Genomic DNA, 26,721 nt, shown 5'->3' on the forward strand with positions numbered 1-26,721 from the left:
GTGCCCTACATTCCCTCATCTTAGCCGTCACTTCGTGATGTATAGATTGTCGGCAGTGGAGTCTTCCTGCAGTCAGCTTCAAATGCTGTCTCTCAAAATTTTCTCAGGAGTGTTTCGCGGATAGAACGTAGATCTCCCCCTAGCGAATCCCATTTGAGTTCGCGAAACATCTCCGTACAACTCGGATGTTGATTGAACCTAACAAATCTAGCAGCCCACCACTCAACTGTTCCGATTTCTTCCTTTAAACCGACCTTTGAGCAGTACTGAAGAATAAGTAGTTAGCTATAAGTGGTCTCTTTTATTGATGAGCTACACTTTCGTAAAATGCTTTCAATAAACAGAAGTCGCTCATTTGCCTCCCCTACTACCGTACTCAATTGCTCGTCCCATTTCATATCGTTCAGTCGACCAGACTTTGTCAAGCAGCACACTATAATGCTGTATTTGAACATCAATATGTTTTTTTCCTATTCGTCTGCATTAACTCATATTTTTCGACGTTTGTAGCAAACTGCCATTCATCACACCAAATAAAAATTTGTTCTAAGACGTCTTGTATTCTTCTAACTCAGCGACGAATCTTCCCGTACTATACCACAGCGTCATCAGACTGTTGTCCGTCACATATGTGATACTTCAATGATACCCTTCATAAATTCCACAAAAAAATAAGAAGTGAATGACAGGCTTCTAGCAAACTTACTCTCAGAACAACAACTTGGAAAATTCAACATTACACCTACTTAGGGAACCACATTCGTGCTCAGTAGGATTTGGGCTGCTGTTCAATGTATTAGTGTACTTCACAATTTCTCCGTGGGTGGACTTTCTGTATTAGGAAGTAACCACCTCCTGCACAGGTGGAAGGACATATATGACTACAGACAATGCCATCTCAACATCGGCTTACTCACATCTTCATCTACATCATTACTCTGCAGCTCATACTTGGGTGTTTGGCAGAGGGTTCATAGAACTACGTTTTTATAGAATTACTTTCATACTATTTCTCGAGAGTACCACTCTCGAACAGCACGGGGAGAAAGTGTACACATATATGCTTCCGTACGTTTGATTCCTCTCATTTTGTAACGATGGTTTTCCTTCCATTGTTATTGGAAGTCAACAAAATATTTAGATATTCGGAGGAGAAAGTTAACGACTGAAGTTGTGGGAAAATATCTGGCAGCAACGAAAATCGCCTCGCTTATCATATCCGTGACACCATCTCCTAGTTTTATGATAATACAAAACGAATGGCCCTTCTTTGAACTGCGTCAATCTTCTGTGATAAAAATCCCAGATAGCGCAGTAGTACTCCGGGGAGGAGGGAAAAGCATAGTGCAGGCAGCCTCTTTAATAGACCTGTTGCATCTGTTTTGCCCCACAGCCTCAATAAATTTGAGTAAGGAGATTATTCCTTGTGACTGTGTTTTAAAATATTTGATTCGTATTATTAGGTTCCTACACTATCAATTTTAAGTGCATCGATAATAACAGATGTGGACATCTCGTGGTCAATTATTTAAAATATCACGTGCCACGCTGTGCAGAAATGTACATATCTTGTATCTATTAGAACAGATGCTCTTGGAAATAGAGAGTGTCCAAAACTTGAGTACAAATTAGATATTTTAAAACACAGACTAGTGGAATAACGTGTTCTTCATTAAACGCATTATCTGGTTAGCGTTCTCAACAACATTTTCCAAGTTATGGTACCAATTAAAAAGTGCAGTCCCTAGGTATTTAGTTGCGTAATCAAAATTTAACAGAATTTCTTTAGTACTCCTCTCACTTTCACTTGTTTCGATCAATTCCACTCTTCACACAAAACAGATAAGGTGTCTAAAGCATTGTGTAGTCCGTTTTGATCTACCAAGGGCATCAGCACACAAGGGGGCGACAATATTATGTACTTCATTGACAGCGACATTGGCGGATTCAACCGCCGACCAATAAAAGGACCAAGAGGGCCGATCTTTTCAAATCAGTACGCCGTAGCGCACAAATGGCGGCCGTCGGAATACAAATCAGGTTCTTTTCTTAAGTAAATCGTGTACGTTCCCACCAAAAAAAATTGGATTGTTGAAAAGTGATAACTTTAGTGCAGGAAATAAGTAGTTAGTGGCATTCTGAAGATGATGAATAACATAACAGCGACATATCTCAGAATCTATGGGGCGAAGTCACTAATTTATTGGAAACCACAAGTTCAAAATTCCAATTCACGGAATGTAAACTATTTCTTGGATGTTCTTGTTTAAGCGCACGTCCACAGCCTCCAAAAATTTCGTTAAAGAAAATATTGTCCGTTATAGGTTGTATCTTAATGTCATTTATTTGTTGTGCCATTGGCCAATTTCGATTGCTATGTCTTTATCAAGCACCTGCAAAAGAACGTATCTACATAGAAGAATGTTACATAGTTTATACACAGTCTGGAGAACTCACAGACATAATAATAATCTAGTTCAAATTCAGTATGAGTTATCTTCCTTGCTTACATATAGGTTAACAATGTTCACTGTGTGACACGAGATAGGGCATACAAATTAAATTATCAATCCACATGTGAAGCTGCACATGAAAGAGTCCATATATAGTATTACTCAAGGGAGAAAACACTGTCCTTTCACTACAAGACCACATTATGTCAGGTGTGAACCACGAACTACTCAGCATACAGACTGCAGCTACAACAGCTGATTAACTTCAGGCAAAGGTACATTCAAACATAATATTGATGTCTAGCGATAATGTATGCTTATGCATGTTAAACATTTTGTTCGCGTGCTACTAAATTACTGTCAAATCTTGCGCTATAAACAGGTTCTCTGTAAACAATGACAAAATGGTAGACATCGGGTTATACAGCGTGAACAGTATTTACGCATAGTAAAATAATTGTGAATTTGTGCATGTCTATGAGGGGGAAGCAAAAAGTTTGCGTTCTAAGGCTACGCCTACATGTCGATGCATGCATACTCGCATCTGAGTCGCGCGGAGTTGCATATGCGCAGCAGCAACATCCTCAAATGGAAACTTTCTGATCACCCCTTATGCTAAGCAACTAAAATTCTATACCATTACAAAAGCAACACAGCACATCTGTATTATAAAGTCCACATCTTTTCATTTCCCTAGCCAAGGTTGAGACAGGAATGAGGAGCGACTGGATACTATCAACTGTTTGGCACGGAGACAGATCGACATATTTAGTCTTAATATTCTGATTGTCAGATTCATCTATTACAAGCACCTATATATCTCAGTTACTTATCTACGAAGTACTATAATAAAAGCAACCTAAAAGTGAAACCACAGTGATATAGTCCCAAAGAGTACAAGAAAAATATCAGAAACAGCTGGGGAAGAAAACATAATGTAATATACAGTTAATGTTTACGTTACATTCATCATAAATTGAGAATATTTTTATGATAACATTGCTCGTCACTGTGCTTGAAATTATTTTCCACAGCTGCATCTACGACTTTTACTGTAGGCTTTTGGAGTTTATTATTGTATAAGTGGCGGTACAATGAAAACGACAGAAATGGGGAAAGTAAATAAACTGCTTATTATTCCAACAGTAATCGTCACAAGTGTTAATCCATATTCCACTGTGAGACAAGACAGTCAATCCTTATCTGGAAAAAAATTTGCGGTTGTCTACGGAATCATTATTGTGCTATGTAACCAACTATTCATCCGAAGAAAATCTACGGCTACGAACGTCTTCCTTCAAGACTCCAAAAATATATAAATTTTATGGGGAGAGTTCAGGATTGCATCGATGACGTATAACGGCTTCGCAGCGAAACTGCTGCAACGTAGTCGAAACAACCGTGGCAACATATGGGCCCAACCATGGCGCTGACCGCTTGTTTCAAAGTGCGATATGTATATTAACGGTTACAGCGATTACTTTTGAAGTAATAAACAATTTACATACTTTCTTCATCTCTCCCATTTTCATGTAACTTCCTCTCGTATTATATGATGTAGGTTACTTCCTAAATAAGAATCTGTTTTCGTTACTAAATTATATTGTATATGTGTTACTTCGTACGTGGTTTTATATTTAAACATAATTTAATTTGCTTGTGAATAATCCTACAATATTCTAAAAGGCATTGCAATATGCAGTTTTCACATATATGACATTTGACCTAGATCAATGACCTAGCAACATTATCATTCTCATTAATGATATCATCTGCGTTACTGTGTGACATCATCGTTTTCAGTGGGTAGGCACGTTCCACTTTTCACCACCATCCAATCACAGAGCAGTACTAAAAAATTCCCAGATGGAGGAAATTGTTGTATTGTGTTAGTGGAAAATTTAAACAAACCTCCCCCTATCTCCAACTAAGTACAGTGATGTGCTCCCTATCTCCAGTGCAGCGTAGAAACGGTATCAAAGTAGATTATTTCTGAGATAAACTTCCCAGTCTCCAGCTACTTAAGACATAGTACTTTTTAAAAATGCCAAATAAGAAGTAAAAATTACGTAACTCTCAAATTAAAGCAAATACAGTCAATATTTATGAAAGACATTTACATCTGACTTACAAGTAATGTCAAATTACATTATTACTCATGCATATATACCTCTGACGTAGTATTAAAGGAATGCAGGGTCAAAGATATGCATGCATATTAAACGTAAAATGGCGCACACACATTGCACAATGTTCCACGACCCTTCCTCTTTTTTAGTCCGAGTCTAGTATTAAAATTCAAGAGCCAGTTACAAGTATCACCATTTGGGCCATGCCCAAAAGTACCCGGATGACGTGAACTATAAAACGCCACTCTCTCTTCCAGTCAGACGAGGGCTACAATGTAACCCCAGTTAGGCTGCACTAATATTGATAGAAAATATCTTTTTTATTGAGACACACGTCAAATTAGCTGAATTGTCTAACATACCGAAAATGTTCTCAACTAATTCTGCGTTACTGACTTCCAGAAAATCGTTTATGAACTGGCTCACCAGTCACATACGTAAATTTCATTTGCAGTCATACATCTTTCGCTATGGACTGTCGTACCCAGTATGTAAAATATGTCCTACTAATGATTAAAAATCAACATTTACTTGTAGAACATAAATAAATAAATAGGAATAAGCAGTTGTCAAACATGAGGTTTCCCTTAAAGGTAGTTCCGTGAAGAATGAAGAGGCCACTAAAAACAACTGTTTCTTTACATCCCAATTGCTTACCATCACCAAAAGATGGCTGCACTGTTAAAAGCGTCACAAGTTCAAGTTGTTTTCACTGTCACCAACAGGTGTAATAGCTGGGAATAACGAATATGAGCTTAATTTCAATAAAACGTTGTAAGGTACATATTAATTATTTTGCCTGAGCTGTGATGCTTGTCAAGAATGTCACAATATTCCAAAATGCGCCAGAAAATGTGTTGTTTACATTGTAGGACTATCTAGATACATAAAGTGTATTCAATTGTGGCAAAAAGTTCAATATTTAAGTGGAGTCCAGAATGAAGCTTTCACTCTGCGGTGGGGCGTGTGTTGTAGATCATCACAGTGCTTGCAACAAGTTATTTTTCCACATACGATTGTATCTATCACCATTATAAACTTTAAAGTATGTATTAGGGTAGGAGAGAAAGAAGATATCACTAGAAAAATATATTTCACTTCATACTTGTTGCACCACAAGGGAACAAAAATTCAATTGATCGCCAATATCCCAAACAAACTGCCCCTGCGTTTCGATTATGGCTCACTAAACAAACCTGTGATCAACTACACCAACATCTAATAAGCGTATCACCACACACAGAGCACAATTCTTTTTAGTCAGGAAAGGAATAAAGTGTTCGATTTTAGGAAGAAATAAGATGTTTTATTACGATATATCACTTAAACTGCAGAACGACATAGATTGTTTGTACACATACTCACAAAAGATGACCAAAAACACAGTGAAAGAGTTGATATCTCCAAAGACAATGTTCGTATAATCACGAAATATGGGGGAGAGTGTCACAGAAATGATACAGGATTTGGGCAGGACATCATTAAAAGAAAGGCGTTTTTCGTTGCGACGGAATCTTCTCACGAAATTCTAATCACCAACTTTCTCCTCCGAATGGGAAAATTTTTTGTTGGCACCAACCTACATAGGGAGAAACGATCTCTACGATAAAATAAGGGAAATCAGAGCTCATACGGAGACATATAGGTGTTCGTTCTTTCTGCGCGCTGTATGTGATTGGAATAATAGAGAATTCTGAAGGTGGTTTCATTAACCCTCTGCCAGGCACTTAAATGTGATTTGCAGAGTATCCATGTAGATGTAGATGTAAATGATTGTCAGAGACGATATATGAGAGATACTGTAATTGTTTATCATTTATGGTAATATATGTGAGATTTTTCACACTTTGCAAGCACAGTGAAGCTTCAAATTAAATACTACCACATCTAAATTTTCTGCATTACTTATTAAAATACTCGCAGAATGCATATTGGCACTACTGATAAGGGTCTTTTAGGGGAAGCATAAGTCTCTTGTACGTAAATCTGCCAGTATATAATAAAAGACTAATATTCTTTTAACAACACTGATGTATTTTTACAGTTAACACGGTACAACGACGTATTCAGGGTGAATCACCTAAGACTTTCATCGCCAATATTTCAGAAATGGCAAGTGCTATTGATGTGCGGTTTTGGTGGTGGTGGTGAGTGTTTAACGTCCCGTTGACAACGAGGTCATTAGAGACGGAGCGCAAGCTCAGGTTAGGGAAGGATTGGGAAGGAAATCGGCCGTGCCCTTTCAAAGGAACCATCCCGGCATTTGCCTGAAACGATTTAGGGAAATCACGGAAAACCTAAATCAGGATGGCCGGAGACGGGATTGAACCGTCGTCCTCCCGAATGCGATGTGCGGTTTTCACGGACTGGATTGGTAGTAAGTGTTTCATACTGTTAGCCAATCAGCAGTTTGTAATAATACGTAGTGAGTGTATTTTTTGTGCAAACATACACTTTTTGAAATGAGGCAATGCCTATTGACATTAACAGCCTAACAGTAGGGGAAATTAGAATGTTAGTGGTACGTGTTTCAGGAGTCTAGTGTGAGTCGTTTACGAGATATCATATGTGCAGAGTTTCCGCAACACACTCGTTTGTGCTATTCAACCTGCGTGACTGCTAGATACAATGTTGTTATGTTTGCTTATAATGTGCTTGTATGTTACTTGAGAGCACTGCGACTTGCTAGTTAGTTAGTGGGGGACATTCCAAGCAGTAGGTCATGAGTGGTCGATGGGATTTACCTGTGTAGGAAAAGCTGACATGGTCATGGCATATGGAGAGTGTAGGAAGAAGGTAGTTCGTTCTTCTATGTACATGCGGCAAGATATCCCACTAGACGTAAACCATCCCGACATCTTATCCTCTGGTAAAACCTTATGAGATGTTTTCGGTGCACCATTATGTACACCCCGATTAGGGTCTGAAATTTCTGGAGCGTAGGGTAGGGGGCGAGAAAGGCAGTGTTATCGGCGTACTGGAGGAGATGAAGAGAAGGAGGGGCCTTTGGCATATCGACAGTGAGGAGGACATACAGGAGAGGTGACAGAACGTTGGGGCACACCTGCATTGGAATGGAAGGTATGGGTGTTGGTGTTGTTGATGGTGATATAAGATGGGCATTTCGAAAGAAAGGATGCGATGAGGCGAACGTAATTTGTGGGAACTGCAGAAGTCCAGAGCTTAAGGAGGAGGCCGAAACAATAGTTGCAGAACATGGCCTGTTAAATAAGCATCATATTTTCACATATCATCTAATCTGTGATTAGGGAAGAAGTTGAAATTAGACTTTATGAAAACAACTATAGAGACACCAGATGTGCACTTAGCACCGCATGGTGGGCTAAGCGATGCACAGAATTGTGCACTTGGTAAAGAAAAAACACGGAGGAAGCTACTCACAGCTTACCGCCTGATGCGAGGGATTTGGCGGCGCTGCAAGTAACGATGAATTGAGAGTGCGAACGAAATCTATGGATATAGAGGGCGCACCATATCCGTTTCGCCATCATGTAATACAGGCAATCAGATGTTTTCCCATTGGTATAATAGTGGAGCCTTGCCAATTCAGGACAGTCCGTTTTAGCCCATGACAATAACGATGAAGGCAATCATTGAAAGCCGGGAATTGTACCCGTATTTGATACGCCAAGTAAATAGGGAACCTTTTATGCATGGTATTAAATGCGCGTAGAAGGAGTGAAAGAAAATGTTACCGTATGCTTACGTCTAGCCCCTCTTCCGCTGAAATTCATCTTCTGTAGTTGATATATTTTTCAGTGCCACTACGAATCAACTCGTAATAGAACGTTTATCTCTTCATTCTAATATATTCCTAAATGTTGGCTGGTTGTTCTAGCAGATGAGACAAATGGAACTTTTCATGTTCTTCTAGAGAGAGATATGGTTTATTCACATTCATTTGGCGTCGTTTTAATAGCAACAGTCGCAATACAGGACTCGTCTCTAAACACGTAATCATCGTTGGTCCACCCCGACAGAAGGAGACCGAACACAACGTGACCAAGATGACGACTGATGTTGTCAGGTGACCTCGAGTGATGGCGGCAGTGCCTGCAGCTTAACAGGGTTAAACAGGTTTTCTCCTAAATCTTATAGCTTAAAAACAGGAGAGTGGCTGTAGCACTTGAGGAATAGCGGATATCTCTCCGGTTCCGGCAAATGACATTTCATGAGTAACTACCAACTGTGATTTTTCTGACAGGAAATCACAAATGCAGTAATACAACTCAGGTAATACTCCAGAGACACGTAGTTAGGTTACTAGCCATTTGTATGGAATGGTGTCACAACTCTTCTGAAAATCTAGCAGTATGGAGTCTGCATGAGACTTCCTGTCCGAGTCATCACTAATTGTAAAAAATAAAGAGCCACTTGTGTTTCACATGAACGATAATTTCTTAATCCAATACAGTCATGTGAGCATAGATCGTTTTCTCGCGATGTTTCAAAATATTGGAACACAGTACATGTTCCAAAATTATACTATAATATAATCTCAATGGGTCTATAATTCAGTGAATTACTTCTATTCCGTTTCTTGTGTACTGGTGAGACCTTAAAGACTGCCCATTCCTTAGGTATATGTTTGCTAAAAGCACAAATGCACGTATAATCGCAGCCAAAGTCACGTATGAAGACGTCACGAGTGTCATCTCTTTGGAGGATATAGTGAACATCATCCATTGGTCCCCCATTGAAGGGAGTCTGGCGTATTTTCTTAAAAGTCGCCTGCAAAAACTCACTCCCATAAGGAGGGGTGAGCGATATACACACAACCGATCCCTCTTACGCACACCACCTTAATAATCCCTTCTGGATTCACTATGTTGTGATACTACCTTCTCACTGTTTGCACGAAAGGGAACTCAGAAAGGTGGTACCGTCGTGTTGCCTCGATAGCATATGCTGACCACTGAGGAGCATCTGTATGAAGCAGAGTTTATAAATTATCAGCACAATGCAAGTACAATTTGTCTCCAATCTGCATGTGACCTACGGTCGCATTTCATCCGCTAAATAATTTATCAACCTCACTAGATCAAATTGTTAATAGTAGAAACCTTCTTTCATTCCCACACGACCAATTTGTATCCCCTCCTTGTCACAGAACACGGTGCAATGCTCCTGACAGTATATGTGACCGTTATTTACGTTTCTGATATGAAAAGCACATACTGGATCTTACTGTACACTGCTAACATTTCTTGTAGTGTTTGTTGGATCTGTAACAGTATTAAGGCCAAACATTTACACATACCAAAAATCTGTATTACTAACAAGCTTTGCTCTTAAAATATTCCAGTATAAATGAAGAATACATGCGACCTGCCCTTACGTGGGCATAAGGAAGCAGCGATCAGTGAGACTTTAATGTTTCGAGCGGACGTTGTACGTAAACATGGGTGAATGTAAGGACGTGACAGAGTGGTAAAAAAGGGGCATTCGCGGTCGGCCGTGCCCGTGCCCATACGGTGTATAAAGCTGATGGATTTGTTGGTGTTTCGCGGCGGACTGTTCAATTTGTCTATAAGCAGTGGCGTAACACACATGGCCACGAAACACGACGTCAAAATTGTGATCGGAAATACATCCTGACGGAGAGGGGCCGGAGAAACGTTTCTCGGCTTCTGAATAGAAATCACTTCGAAACCCGACAGGAATCACTGCAGTCACTGAATAAAGGTCCACCCCAACCTATTAGCGAGAGAATACTGCGACGGTAACGGCATGTAATGATTGTTTGGAATCGGTCACACAGGCACATCAGGCTGCACATTTTGAATGAGCTACAAGTCGTCGAAATCGGATGTGATCTGGTCTGAAGAATGGCGCATGTCGTCGAGTGCAACGAAGGCCGAATAAAGCATTTCATCCTATATGTGTGCAAAGTCAGGTTCATACCAGAGGTGCATCTGTGAGGTTTAGACAGTGTTTTTCTTATCATTAATAGGGCTCTATATCGGAAGTGAACATTAATGTGAATCAGCATGTTTATTTAAAAATTCTGCGTAGTAAGCATACTGCTGATAACCCTAATACTCAAGACGATAACAGACAATTTCATCGTGCTGGAAGAATATGTAACTGGTTTTTGAACACTCCCAATCCTATTACTTTTCGATTGGCCTGCAAAATCACCTGAATTAAACCCCATATAAAATGTGCGAAACATGCCGAGACAGTGAGTAAAGCACCGACGTCGGCATCCCAGCAATTTTGCGGAAATGCGCTTCAAATCCTCAGCGAGTGGCCTCAATTTGATGCGACGTACGTATGCAGCCCTGTGGACTCATTTCTTAAGCAAATCCAGGCGGTTAACACGTACAGGGGCGATATTATAGGGTATTAAACGACGCTTGTAATGGTTCCTGTAGGGATGACTAATATTTTGTCCAGTCAATTTAGTCAAATCCTATGACTCTTGTTTATCCGATGTTTGGGACTTGTATCTGAAGTTTCTATAAGCAGCGTGTTTTCCCACAGGCGACGTTACCAGAGATGGAGTGTCAGCTTTCCGTTTCGAGCTCCCGGGAGAGACGTACGACCGTCCTTCGAACCCAGAAGAAGAATGCTACAGAGCTCCGGGAACACCACTGCTGCCATCAGGGCTGACTGACATTTCACCGTGCTATCATGGTAAATACCACGTTAGCTTCATTACAGAATAATAATCACTTTGTTGTTAAGTCTAAGTATTTATATTCCAGCGTCATTTTCATTTGCCCCAAAAACTGTAACATGCTTGAATGGGTCCATCCATATGTGTTATTTTATAGGGTATGAACCAACGCGATTCCTTGCATACCAACAGTACAAAAATATCTGTTAGAAAATTTTGTCCCATGCATATTTTCGGACGTCAGATGAAGCCCAGCGCACAAGTGTCTTCATAGAATAATTTGGTGTCACACTGCATAGTTATTGCAGTAGGCAGAGTTTTGCCTTACAGTAATCGAATTCTATTCCAGGTCCTGTACATTTTTCAGTTTCTTCTTTTAAACTGAATGATATGGTGTCTGGCTTAAGTGTTTCACTCTAGCTTGACTGTTTTGCTTTACTTCAACAATATCATTCGAAGTCAATTTCTGATATACCCTACGACACTGTTTCTGTCGATCAGTAAAGACTACATCGTGATTACCACTTTCACATCCATCTCATTTGTTGAGGACAGTAACTCAATATGAAGTAGAGTAACCCGCTTCACAGGTCTTTACCCGACCCTGTTTAAAAAAAAAAAAAAAATGGTTCAAGTGGCTCTGAGCACTATGGGACTTAACATCAGTGGTCATCAGTCCCCTAGAACTTAGAACAACTTAAACCTAACTAACCTAAGGACATCACACACATCCATGCCCGAGGCAGGATTCGAACATGCGACCGTAGCAGTCGCGCGGTTCCGGACTGAGCGCCTAGAACCGCGAGACCACCGCGGCCGGCGACTCTGTTTCAGTTTTTTGTATCATCATGATGTGATTAATTGTGACTTTCACCTTTAATTCTATTATTATTATCATTATCATTATTATTGTTATTAGTGTGGCTACATTGATAGGTGCCTGGAAAAATCTTGTGCTTTGCCGCCAGTGAAACGGCGTAATTCGACTCTTAGGCTTCTTAGGAGTGACACTGGTAGTTTGGTTAAAGCAGAACAAAACTGTATTTCGGTTACTCGTGAATCACACGCAGAGCAGACTATTACTTGACATCATGGCTGACAGTATTTTGGTTCATGTCTGTTTTGTGAAACATTAATTACCGACCACTCCAAAAGTGTTTTGAAAATCTTCACATCGTTGACTTTGTCGTCGTTCGTGGTGGCCGGGTGGTTCTAGGTGCTACAGTCTGGAACCGCGCGACCACTACGGTCGCAGGTTCGAATTCTGCGTCGGGCATGGATGTGTTTGATGTCCCTAGGTTAGTCAGGTTTAAGTAGTTCTAAGTTCAAGGAGACTGATGACCACAGCAGTTAAGTCCCATAGTGCTCAGAGCCATTTGAACTACTTGAATTTGTCTTGGAATGCGCTGCAACTTTAAAGTTCAGTTCTATGACTCCGGATTTGGCAATGCTCCCAGAAACAATAGCTATAATGTGCGTAGGGACAAGGCCCACTTCGACGCACGCTTTTACACAGACAGCGAATTGTTAGCGTGCACTTCGTGTTGCTCTTATAACTGTGGATGCGAAGGTATCACAGAACCATGTTCCAGCGACTCGCTAAATGGAGGCGTGGGAAGGCGCTCTGAGCATCTGTTCTGAAGACAACGTATGTTTTGAGAAATACTTGGTGTCACTGACACTGTCTGTCTGTTTCTTTTCTTTTTTTTTTTTGAACTTGCTAAACTCCAAAACTACTCGACGAGTTTTGATAGGGTTTTTACACGTAACTCGAGCATAGCTTGGAGCGCCGTATAGAGTTTATTTCATGAAAATCGGATCACAAGATAAAAAAAAATATCCATACATATTGTAAAAGTGTGTATTTACATACCTACATATGCTCCACAGCTCCTCCGAAGCCACTGGACCAATTTCAACCAAACTTTGTACACATAACACTTACAGTGTGAAAATAATAGCAGTTGGGATCGAAACCACCTGCATACCAAAGCCGTGGGTGTCAAAAGGAAATGTAGACCACGATGCTCCCGTAACCATATTTCACTCATACAACACTTGAGAATGAGAGCATTTACTGACTTGCAAAATATTTTACATGTGATTTCAGACCTGTAAGAATTTGCCTCTCGCTAACAGCCCCCACAAAATGATCAAATAAAAAACGATTTGCTGCTTACTACGTTTTCGCTGTTTAGGCAATAAAAAGCGTCGCATCAGGTATGACGTTTTAATTGATTACTTCTGTACTACTAACTGTACACCTGCAAAATCATACATTTTTTGAGTCGTCTTCTGACTGGTTTGACGTGGCCCGCCACGAATTCTTGTGCTGAGCCAACCAGTTAATCGCAGAGTAGCACTTACAGCCTACATCCCCAATTATGTGCTCCGCACATTCTCCCTCTACCGTTCTCATTCTCTATAGCTTCCTATAGTATTATGGAAGTTGTTCACTGATTTCTTAATAGACGTCTTACCGTCCTGTCCTTTCTTCTTTTCAATGGTTTCCAGATATCCTTTTCCTTGCCGATTCTGCACAGAAGCTCCTCATTCCGTGCCTTATCAGTCCACCGAATTTTCAACATTCGTATGTAGCGTCACATCTCAAATGTGTCCTTTCACGTGTGTTCCGATTTACCCACAGTCCATTTTTCACTACTAAACAATGCTGTGCTCCAAAAGTACATCCTCATAAATTTCTACCTCAAATTAAAGCCTGTATTTGATGCTACTAGACTTCTCCTGGCCATGAATGACCTTTTTGCCAGTGATAGTTTGCTTTTGATGTCCTACTTTCTCGTCTGTCATTGGTTGTTTTGCTGCCTAGGCGGGAGAATTCGTTAACTCGAGGTACTTCGTAGTCACCACTCAAGACGCTAAGTTTCGCGCTGTTCTTATTTCTGCTGTTTCTCATTCTTTCCGTCTTTATTAGATTCACTCCCAATCCATATTCTATGCTCATTAGGCTGTTCATTCTACTTCGCGGATCCTCTAATTTCCACTGAGAATAGCAATGTCTTCTGTGAATTGTATCATTGCTATCCTCCATCATTACAGCCGGCCGCGGTGGTCTCGCGGTTCTAGGCGCGCAGTCCGGAACCGTGCGACTGCTACGGTCGCAGGTTCGAATCCTGCCTCGGGCATGGATGCGTGTGATGTTCTTAGGTTAGTTAGGTTTAAGTAGTTCTAAGTTCTAGGGGACTGATGACCACAGCTGTTAAGTCCCATAGTGCTCAGAGCCATTTGAACCATTTTTGAACCATCATTACTTCTGCGGTGTGTAGATTGAATAGTAGGGGCGAAAGAACACATCCCTGTCGTACACCCTGTTTAATCCGAGCACATCGTTCATGGTCTTCTAGTCTTATTATTCCCTCTTGGCTCTTGTACGTGTTGAATGTTACCCATCCGTCATTTAGCTTACCCCTGTTTTCCTCAGAATTTTGAACCCCAGGTCGACAAATTCGTGGACCTGTCTTGACTTATCTCTAGTCTTGCTGTCATTATCAAGCACAAAGTCATCACTGCCTTCTTGTGCTCCGTAACCTTAAAGCCTAAATGATCGTCATCAAACACATCCTCATTTTTACTTTCCATTCTTCTGAATATCATTGTACGACATATACTGTATTTCAGGATATATACCGTCGTAAGCATTGAGACGCACGGAAAACTGACCCATCATGCATGATGATTCAGTTTATTACTTCTTTACTACTGACGGCATTCGCAACACAGTACGCGCACAGCATTCACCTACGCCGCTGAATGTACGTACAATATTGTATACCTACGCCGCTGAATGTACGTACAATATTGTATCTCCGTATGACTCATATTTCAGTAGATATGATGTCACAAAAATTAAACTGCGTAAAACGATACTGATTTATTGTTAAAAATTGGCAAGGGCAGGTATCTGAATTAATTTGGTGTGAATGTTTCATCTTCTAATTTGTGCCGTGCAGTAATTTCACTTCAAGGCCTCATAATACATTAGAGAGTGTGTGCTACAAGGTACTTACTGATTTTAAGAACATACGCAAATTACGGAAAAATATTTACTCTTTTAAAAAGCTACTTACTTTTTGATTTTGGTATTTATCATATTTGCAAGAGGCTTTTATTGGTTAATATGTGCTATGTGATACGATTTAAAGTAATAAGTACAATGCCTATACAATCTTCAATGTGTTTAAACCGTAATTTCACTCTACTTTTCGCATAATTTGGCCTTCAAGTGGTACATGTATAGCTGTTTCCATATCACAATTCATAGACAGGCATTCCTGCCCAAGACCTTCTGCAGGCATTGCTCAGCAGCGGTGCTGCGCATACTGAAGCATCGGGCAATAGAACAGCTTGGGTGGGGATAGGGGTGGGGGAGTAGGGGGTGGGGAAGCAGGTAGTACACCTCGAGCTATTCTAACCCGAACATGCACATATACAAGGGCAACTGATGTTATCGCGTGTACAGACATCACTCATCGTAATGGAATTCCTGATACGTGTGCACACTCAGTTTAAAATATTACAGCTTGCAGTAAATTTAACGTCTCCACATTAGTAAGTTTTGGAATTATTTCTGTCGTATTATTTCTAAGTAATTATGACTGTTCATAGACATTACAGACATTTCTCATCATTAATAGTGTTGTTCACGGTTTAAAACAAAAAGAGAAAGTGTCAGGTTATGTAATACTCAAGAAACAGTGTACATCAGTATACCGCAGCATTATGGCACATATCAAACTTACACAATAAAAAACGCACCTACATCCATCGTCGAATTCGAGAACTGGAAGATCCAAACGCAAAAACCCCACACGCTGCACTAACTCGGGTGTCACAGCCACATTACATTGTCTGAAGACACTCGTCATGCACATGATTCCACTGTTGCCAATGACCTTCCTTTTACATACATTTTCTACTGGTAATAAGCAAGGGACGAATTTTTGTAAGAGAAGTTTTTATACTCTTTCATCTGAGTACGGGAATTGCAGTTCACTCTGTGTATGTAGATTTAACATTTCATTGTAGCGAGTGAGATTTGATAAACGCAGCCTCTGCTTCCTGCAGAGAAAGCTATTCGTTCTCAACAAATGCGGTTCGATTCCGTAAACAGTAATTATGTGTTTCTACAATTGTAGTTTTCAAGTTACCTTATTACTACAGTTCACTTATTGTGGTTGATAACAAGGAATAATAATAAAATGACTGTCTTCATTTTCAGATTTCCCAATAGCAGCGTCGCATCCCCACTTTTACAGTGCCGAAACTAAATTACTAGACGCTGTAGAAGGCCTTACACCAAATAAGGAACTGCATGGCTCCTTCGCAGTTGTGGAACCTGTAAGCAAACATTTGCACTATAATGAGAGTCTTTCACTCCTCAGAGGGAGAGAAAAATCTAGCAGCATACCTCTGAAATGCTTTTGATGTCTTCCTTTCTTCCTTTCCTCCTATATCGATCGAAATAATGTGGAAATCGCGTGGACTGAGCAGATGTCTTTCAAGTACTGTTCTGTAAATGCTATGCTACATTATACATATATATTTTGCATAAAAAATGTACATGTTGATCATTTCGATATTCTGTATTTAAAAAGCAACAAGCATATAGCATTTTTATTGATCATCATATTCTCCGTTGGATGTAGAAATTGTTCATTCTATTATTGCAATTCCGGCCTTTGGCTCATTTTCAGCTGCTACCGTACTTTTGCAGTACACTTGACAATCGCCCAAAGGCCGAAATTGCAGTAGGTTAAAGCAGAATCGTTTGCAGTACGACTTGACAAGGCTCAAAGGCCGAAACTGTAACAGTCAACGGCGAATATGATGTCCATTAAAAAAATTCTGATTGACACTGAACCATGACAATTTAAACATACAGTACAGTACAGTACATGACAAAAAAGTGAAGCACCTGGAAAGGGAGGAGAAAAAATGAAAATTGAAGGGTTGAGAGCCTATGTAAAGTTATTTCAGAGATTACAAAATGGAGTCAAATTTTCAAAGAGCTTTACGATCCTTCTTATCTACGTGACGTAGGACCCCCTCTGGCCTGGATCCATGCACGGATTGGAAAGGATGACAAAAGTGTTGTATCTTCTTCCGAAGCAACATGGCTCACAGATGTTGTAAGTGGTCCTTGACATGCTGACTAATGGCACTGGAGTCACAGTTGACGTCTAGACTGGCCTCACACATTTTGTATCACGGACTTTGCTGGCCGCAGGGGTACCCTAGTGTCAAGCAGATAGTTACGTGTCCAAGTTCTCTAGTTGTAATTCATAAGGACGAAACATGACACGAAATTTATATTTCATTTTTGTGTGATGCGTCTGCCTTCTTTTCTTCTGTCCAACAACATTGGATTTTTTATTTTACATTAATATACACTATATGGTCAAAAGAATCCGGACACCCCCAAAAATATACGTTTTTCATATTAGGCCCATTGTGCTGCCACCTACCGCCAGGTACTCCATACCGGTGAGAGAGCAGAAATGTGGTGCTCCGCGGAACTCACGAACTTCGAACGTGGTCAGGTGATTGAGTGTCACTTGCGTCATACGTCTGTACTCGAGATTTCCACGCTCCTGAACATCACGATGTGATAGTTAAGTGGAAATATAAAGGGACACGTACAGCACAAAAACGTACAGGCCGACCTCGATTGTTGACGGACACAGACCACTGACAGTTGAGAGGGTCGTAATGTGTAATAGACAGACATCTATCCAGACCATCATACAGGAATCCCAAACTGCATCAGGATTCACATCAAGTACTATGACAGTTAGGCAGGAAGTGAGAAAACTTGGATTTCATGGTCGACTGGCTGCTCATAAACCACACCTCACACCGCCAAATACCAAACGACGCTCGCTTCGTGTAAGGAGCGTAAACACTGAACGAGTGAACAGTGGAAAAACGTTGCGTGGAGTGACGAATCATGGTACACAGTGTGGAGATCTGATGGCAGGGTGTTCTTACGACGAATGGCCGGAGAACGTCAACTGCCAGCGTGTGTAGTGCCAACTGTAAAATTCGGAGACCGTGATGTTATGGTGTGGTCGCTTTTTCATGGAGGGGGTTGCACCCCTTATTGTTTTGCGTGACACTATCAGAGCACAGGCCTACATTGATATTTTAAGCACCTTCTAGTGTCTGTTGAAGAGCAATTCGGGGATGGCGATTGCATCTTTTAACACAATCGAGCACCTATTCACAATGCACGGCCTGTGGCGGAGTGGTTACACAACAATAACATCCCTGTAATGGGCTGGCCTGCACACAGTTCTGACATGAATCCTATAGAACACATTTGGGATGTTTTGGAACGCCGACTTTGTGCCAGGCCTCACCGACCGATATCGATACCTCTCCTAAGTGCAGCACTCCATGGAGAACGGTCTGTCATTCTCCAAGAAACCTTCCAGAACCTCACTGAACGTATGCCTTCTAGAGTGGAAGCTGTTATCACGGCTAAGAGTTGGCCATCTCCATACTGAATTTCAGCATTGCGGATGGAGGGCGTCACGATCTTGTAAGTCATTTTCAGCCAGGTGTCCGGATAGTTTTGAGTACATAGTGTATAATGTGTAGAACTTTATTTCTTTTTTATAAATACCGAGATATTCTTGACTTTGAACTGCAGTCACACAAAGTAACTTTTCTTTTTGGCCAGAACTTCTCATGTTTAACTTGTTATGCTTTGGCTTAATGTCAGCAATGTAGTCAACATCATTCATTTATTTCGAATTTCCTATTACATTCTCCTATATGTTTTGTCATGGATGAATGGTCAGTGACAAGCTACAGTTTGACATTATCCCATGACTTTTCCTGATGTATGTTTTCATTCATCTAGCACACCTTTAAAGCCTTGTTTACATCAGTGTCCTTGTTAAAAATGTATAACAGCTTAAAACTGTGTTGAATGCATTTTTTTTACTGTACAACGGAGTTCCTTTACTCATCCACAAGAGTAATTCATCGTTAAATATGTAGCCCCTCCTTTAGTCAGTACTCTCCTTAGTGAGCTAGGAAAGTTATGACAAACGAAAAAATTTTATATTATAAAAGTCAAGATATTGAATTCAACATTTGTTTGAAGGCTTCAGTGCTTTCGCTCCAAACTTTTAAATCTAGTGCTGATGTGAATGATTTTAATAATTAGTCGCAGTCTTGACATTATAAGTTATTACAGAGTACCATAATTGGTTTTACAACATATCCATAATAGCAATGCTCATGATATGAAGGAAAAACTTACTATACAATCACTATGAAGTCTCAGAAATTTCTAACTAGAATATCATCATAATAAAGAGAAACATTGAGTCAGTGTTACACATTGACACATCTTAAGAAAAGCTAGACATTCCTGGAACTGTAATAATATCTATATATAACGGAAATAGTTTTTGAAACACCAAGACACAGAGATTTGTGTTTCTGTAGCAAGTGTTTAGTAACATGAAAAAGGGCTCTGAACCCTACAGGCAGTAGAGATGAAATGTTGAGAAGCATGAATAATTTTAATGTCTGTAAGAACCAAATTGGAAGACACAATGGAAAATGAAGAAGTGGATACTATTAAAAAAGAGCTACTACAGCTGTTATTATTTCTTTTATTCATTCACAAGTTTATAAATACTCTTAATAGATAAAGCAATCTGTGTTGATAATTTGAAAGAAATTGTATACTGTGAGGTATACTGCGTCATTGCATGTCATTTAAAAAGATGACTGAGCATGAAACCAATGCTGATACCTATGCTCTTTACTCCATGAAACTTCAACTGATTGGTGAAGCAAAAAATAAGGATGTATGATGGAACTAAAATGTCATTGTTGCGTTTCGGGCCAGAGTAAAAGTTGTCTATACACTTTTAGAGAAACTAAAATACTGAAAGTGATCTAAGGAATGCTTTCAATAACTACAAACAATATTTATAACTTTTAGGGTTTCTAGATGATTATCCTGTGAGATATGTGTAATGCTTCCAAGAAGTGCAGTCGATGCCAATGATATTTTTTCATTTTCTAGGAGTGTAGATGATTAAATGGCATCCAGTGAGCATATATATGACAATTGTTTCTAGCACTAAAAAAAAGGTGAGTAAGTAAATCGTCAGTATATTTTGTGGCAAAAGAACCTCTCACGTTACTTGTGAACACTAAAACATACCATCACTCAGAAAATCAAGAAAATAGTGATCCATATGACTCCAAACCATGAAACATCTCCATCTTATACTAATATGTGGAATTTTCGCTAATGGGGCACAATTAGTTGAATAAAAAGCTCGTTCGATATGAATTAATAGATTTGGTGAGTATCTAAGGAGTTTTTCCCATCCTCCTTACTGTTGGTAGAGTTTATCTGAACTTCATTTTAACAAACATAACAAACACTGGTAGTGAGGCTACATGAATAAATAGTACTGATTAAAAGAAATAGCCTGAAATTTATATTTTGTAGAAAAATAATTTGTTAATGAATTAATATAGAATGAAGGAAGACAAGCACACACATCAGCCACATTTATCAACATAGAGAACCTTCTAGAAAATTTAAAACTGTGTACAAATCCTCCAGTCAAACCAGGGTCTCAGTCGATTCCTATATTGTCTAAATGGATGACATCGTGCCACACCTCTATCATCAAATTATAACTTACATTAGATAAATTATATACTGTCTTTTTTTTTTAAAGAAAGCAGTGATGATGACAGATACGTGCAAGAATCCCCCTTCAAAAATATTAGACAACAGTAATACATCTACTACAAAGATGGAAACAGTTTACACTTAATACAACATGACAGCGTTATAGAATGTTCATGGCTATCAATTATCTCATCTTTACAGCGATATTTGTGAAAATGGGAGTGGTTTACTGGTAGCTGCTTGTTTCATACTGGACTGTATTAAATTGGTTGTGTTTGTAATGGCTTAAGGCTACTGAAAAATTTTGACTTTTTCAGTTCAGTTATCTTGTTAATAACACTATCTGAGTTTTTGTATTATGAATGAATATTTTCATGTATTTTACGACATTTCTGTTTTTGAGTTTCTGATTGCGAGAAAAATTTAAACGTTAACTTCGATTTTCAAAAGGTGACAAGTGCTTGTAATTTATGTTGCTACTGCTCATTGGTTGCTTTTCTTCAGTTTGTCCCCTACATGTTCTTTAAGTCGAGTTCTGAACTTTTTGCCTTTCTGCCCCATCTAATATAGATTATGCTAACTGCACATAATTTTCCAAGTGGCAGACACGTTATGCTCTGCATGTGGTGGTTTTATACTGTGAATAAGCACACTAATTTGGTTGTTAATGGTACTCTAGCTGAATTTTATACATGTGTTTTTGAATAACATATCTAATACACATGTCATTAGATCAAGATATGGCATTTGTACATGTTTAACTCCTGGGGTGCTGTCAGTTTTAAGTATAATTTTTTCTTGCTTGTTCAGTTTGTTTTCTACATGTTATGAAACTATATTAATAACTGAAGGAACATTTCCATTGTTTACAGTGATACTTTTCATAGTTTGAATTTCTTGTAGGAGTTCTGCATGTTAAAGTGGCCATATGTGGCATTTAGCTATATGCAGCTTTGTTGTGAAAAGTGGGCTGCGTACAAGACATTGATATAGTGGTATCTGTACTAGTATCTTTTCTGTGAACATTGAAATATACTTGCACTGTTTTGATATTTTGATGTCAAGAAAAGTTATGGTGTGATTCTCTTCAGGCTCAAGGGTAAAACAGATATTTTCATGCATGCTATTGTATTTATTAAAAAGAGTTTTTACTCCATCAAATATGCCAACAATTAGACTGAGGTTGTCATCCATATACCTCTTATATAATTTAATTTATTTGTAATGCTATCTATCAGTGCAATATTTATTTTCTATATAACTGATAACTATTTCAGCTATCAGGCCCTTGGTCTACTTTATAAATTTTGTTATTGATAGAGATGTAGTAGTGTCAGAGTACTAAATTAAGTATGTCTGTTACTCTATTATTTGTGGTCTGCTCATTGCCTTGCTTTTAGTTGTATTCTTTCTTATTGTTTCAACTTGGTCATCTACAGGTACACTCTTGCAGTGGCGAAGCGTGGTTCTTTTGTAGAGTAGGTTGAGAATTGCGAATTTCGAAAAAAGGAAAGAAACCTTAAAACAGAAGCCTGTTTAATAAAAATCCTGTATAAGTACCTTGTTTACATATTTGTGCTAAGAATGAAACTGCTACACAAATTGATGTTAATAAATACATAAAAATATTAAACAGCTACACATGTAACACATAGTAACTCAATGTTAAATTTTTTTATAAATCAGTTCTGTTCTCCTGTCCTTTTCCTGGGAGTAAACATCGATAATACGAGATATGAATTCCTCCCTTTTCGCTAAAGATTTCTCTGTAGCCAATATCGCCAAGTTTGACAGTCTGGCATTTGACTTTGTGTTGCGAAAGTAGATTTTAACGCATTCTAATGTCCTCCTGCGTCTTTCACGAGAGTCTATGGTTGCTACAATTGTAAGAGCAAACCACAGTATTTTTACACATTCAGAGAATACATTTTTAATCCATTGTTTATAACGGATTTGAGAAGGTCGTGAGGCTGTAGAGATTTATCGTCGGTGATGTAAATATACGCAAACTGCCCTTTAGGTTTTTTACTTTCAAAGAAAGGATGTGTTTTAAGTAGTTTTTGAACTTCATGTATTGGGAAATTGTCTGGCTTACTATATTCTGAGAACTTGTGCTCATTTACTAGTTCTATAAAATCTGTTTCACTACAGTACTGGAATCTAGTTTTTATTTTTTCTACTAGTGTGCCAATTATTTCGAATGCTAGACACCTTAGTTTCTGAATACATGCTTCTGTTCTGTTAAAATTAGTTTCAATTATCCCTGCTGATTTATAAGGCTCTTATCTTCCACTATGCATTTCAGAATAATTTCCACACTTCCTAATCTTACAACAGTTTTAATACAGTTTTAAATTTCGAGCTTACAGTCTTATATCTGCAATTATACTTTGCAAGATGTCAGACAACATACTTGTATGCTGGATAATCGAACTGCACAGCTGCAGTAGAAAAAGAAATGTTTTCTCATCCAGTATGCTATGTAGCCCAACTGCTTGATGAAGAGAATGATCTCACCATTCACTGTTTATGACATTAGTAAATGCTGCTCTCGGGTCTGCATAGTGAAGACTAATGATTTGTACAGCGTGTGAATGAAAATTCCACCATTTTTCACAAGAATGTGTAACCTCCCCTCACTTATCGATCTTAATGACAGTGTAAAATTAAACATCGTGTACCTAATGGAAATTTGGAAAAAGCAATCGTCACCGAAGTTAATCTCTCGGTAAAGAGGGAGGAAGGGTTGCATCTAAATGAAAGGAAAAATGCAAATGAAATCGGTGGAAATTAATTTTGAAAAAGGGTAAAGTTAATAAAGAAAGTAAATGTGCTGTCGTTATGTTAACAATTAACTGGCGTTAATTAGATATTTGTGATTTGGAAAAAATTACGGTCGCCATTCATATGGACAACTACTATAATAACTGAAAAAGGAAGGTTAATTCACTAAAAGCGTGGCAACTGAAGGTTGCCACGTGTTCTGTGGAAACTGAATGGTTGTCAGAAGTAATAAATTTCGCTACACTCTGACTTAATTTAGCAAAAGAATTAATAAAACCGGAAAATTGCAAGTTAATTTAGTGACTGAAATTAATAGTGAAATTTGTTTCTGAAGCAATACGAAATTAAACAAAATAAGGTTAGTCTTGGGCTACCTCAACAATCATCTCAAAAGCAACTTGAATCTACATGATTTAGAAGTAAGAGATTTAATTTTGAACTTGAATTAAATGATTTTTTACAATTAACAATAGTAAAATTTAGTATGTACGAAGCTGAGCTGCAGTCACATGTAAGCTGAAATATCGCAACAAAACCAGCACGCTTAATTTGTGCTTGCGCAATCTAAATACAGTTCTGTTTGGTTATTGTAGCCAGCTATGAATACTTTATCTGAACTTTGAAATTAAAGCAGTGAAATGAAATGATATTACGTTAATGCTGGCCTTTGAATTTCAACGACACTCGGGTTCATTTCGGAAAATGTTGTTACCCTGCTCGGTAATGCATTTGGGACAATGAGCAACAAAGGTTCATGCTTAGTTATTGTATTTTAGTGATGCAAATGGAACAGTTTGAAAAGTTGAGGTCTACCATACAGTAGTCTTTCACTGTGACTTAGCACTCTTTGTTCAGATTTATTAAGTTTTGCAAGAAATGTAGATATATTAGTATGCATGTGGTATATTTTGTATTATTGTGATTGTTATTTGGATTTACGCTAGGCTTCGTGCCCTGATTTAGCAGTGCTGTTTCAGTCTGAATTAATGTGATGTCTGCTGCATTTAGAACTGGTAATAAATATTTATGGATGTTACTGTTCTTATCTATGTATTTATTCGTAGGAAGCTTGCTTCTCATTCATTAATTATCAAGCTTCCTTTGCTGATTGCTGTCTTGAGTCATATTCCTCCATGCATCCTAAGCAGAAAGCTAATTCACAACATAAAACCGCCAGACACATAATAGTATATAGCATTTACCAAATTGCATGCAGCTAATGCGACAAATAAGCCAGACAATCAGAAATTTCAGAACTTGATGTAAGAAACATACAGACTGTTACATAGTATATAGCATTTACTAAATTGCATGCAGCCAATGCGACAAATAAACCAGACAGTCAGAAATTTCAGAACTTGATGTAATAAACATACAGACAGCTACATACTGAAGAAATGTAATAAATAAGTCGTACCAGCATAAATTACAGACAGTGTCCACAGTTCGAAAATCGAAGGCAGTTTTGAAATTTTGTGCAAAACCAGAAAGTAAAAGAATGGATACCATGGCGGGAACATAAATATTCTTGCATAATACAGAAAAATTAGGGTAATGTCCTTAATAAGATATCTGAATTAAAAAACTCAAAATTTTTCAGCTCTAACAGAATAGACTTCGGATGTGCCAGTGGGCAACTAATGCTGCCACTTACCAACTGCCAGTTTCAGATACATCACTGTTATGAAGAGATTGTCATCCATCTAGTACAAGACTACCCCATTGTATTAAGTGTATACTGTTTAAATCCATGTAAAAATAAATTGATAGCAGAAAAATACGCATAATTATTTCATATAGTCATGACTGCTAAGCTTAACCAGTGTGGGCATCATTTACTGGTTTTTATTGGTAGATGATACTGTTAATCTTGCTACAGTGTTCTCTACATATTCATTTAACTTGTGCACTCCAGCAGGCTTGTTTTGTTGCGCTTTTGCAGTGATAGTTATTTACTGTTCCATTGTTTCTAAATTTTCCTCTTTAAGTAATTTCTTTTATCTTAGCTGTTTCTAACATTTTTGTATTACTGAGGTGGCTTTGATAAAAGTTAATAGCATTATCTTTATTATTTTTGTCTAATATCTGGAAAGGGAATTCTTGTATACGACCGTTATCGCCGTTGTTTTCTGAAAAAAATTATTAATTCGTCCACTGCATGGTGTAAATTTGATAATAGGGGGGATGTGCCATGATATCAGCCATTCAGATAGCACTTTTTGCTGGAGGAGATTAGAAATCTGGTTCGACTAAAGGTGTTGCACAGAATTTTAATATTTCTGGAAGGTTGTCTGTGATGACTAAAGCGACTTTTGTGGGCAGCTCTCCATGATACTCTATCCTGTGCAAGCTTCTTCATCTCCCAGTACCTACTGCCACCTACATCCTTCTGAATCTGCTTAGTGTATTCATCTCTTGGTCTCCCTCTACGATTTTTACCCTCCACGCTGCCCTCCAATACTAAATTGGTGATCCCTTGATGCCTCAGAACATGTCCTACCAACCGATCCCTTCTTCTGGCAAGTTGTGCCACAAACTTCTCCCCAATCCTATTCAATACTTCCTCATTAGTTATGTGATCTACCCATCTAATCTTCAGCATTCTTCTGTAGCACCACATTTCGAAAGCTTCTATTCTCTTCTTATCCAAACTATTTATCGTCCATGTTTCACTTTCTTACATGGCTACACTCCACACAAATACTTTCAGAAATGACTTCCTGACACTTAAATCTATACTCGATGTTAACAAATTTCTCTTCTTCAGAAACGCTTTCCTTGCTATTGCCAGTCTACATTTTATATCCACTCTACTTCGACCATCATCAGTTATTTTGCTCCCCAAATAGCAAAACTCCTTTATTAAATTAAGTGTCTCATTTCCTAATCTAATTCCCTCAGCATCACCCGACTTCATTCGACTACATTCCATTATCCTCGTTTTGCTTTTGTTGATGTTTATCTTATATCCTCCTTTCAAGACACTGTCCATTCCATCCAACTGCTCTTCCAAGTCCTTTG

General features: G+C 38.7%; 1 protein-coding gene across 2 annotated transcripts in view; it reads left to right on the forward strand.

Moving 5' to 3' along the window:
- Positions 1 to 26,721, forward strand: part of LOC124711281 (scavenger receptor class B member 1-like) — a 336,229-nt gene that overhangs the window by 298,203 nt on the left and 11,305 nt on the right. For both annotated transcript variants that reach the window (XM_047241278.1, XM_047241279.1), the window contains 2 exons: positions 11,090 to 11,242; positions 16,465 to 16,583. In XM_047241278.1, the coding sequence (XP_047097234.1) occupies positions 11,090 to 11,242; positions 16,465 to 16,583 (272 nt within the window). The remainder of the gene's footprint in view (positions 1 to 11,089; positions 11,243 to 16,464; positions 16,584 to 26,721) is intronic.

Source organism: Schistocerca piceifrons, chromosome 8, assembly GCF_021461385.2.
Source record: "Schistocerca piceifrons isolate TAMUIC-IGC-003096 chromosome 8, iqSchPice1.1, whole genome shotgun sequence".
Taxonomy (NCBI): Eukaryota; Metazoa; Arthropoda; class Insecta; order Orthoptera; family Acrididae; genus Schistocerca; species Schistocerca piceifrons.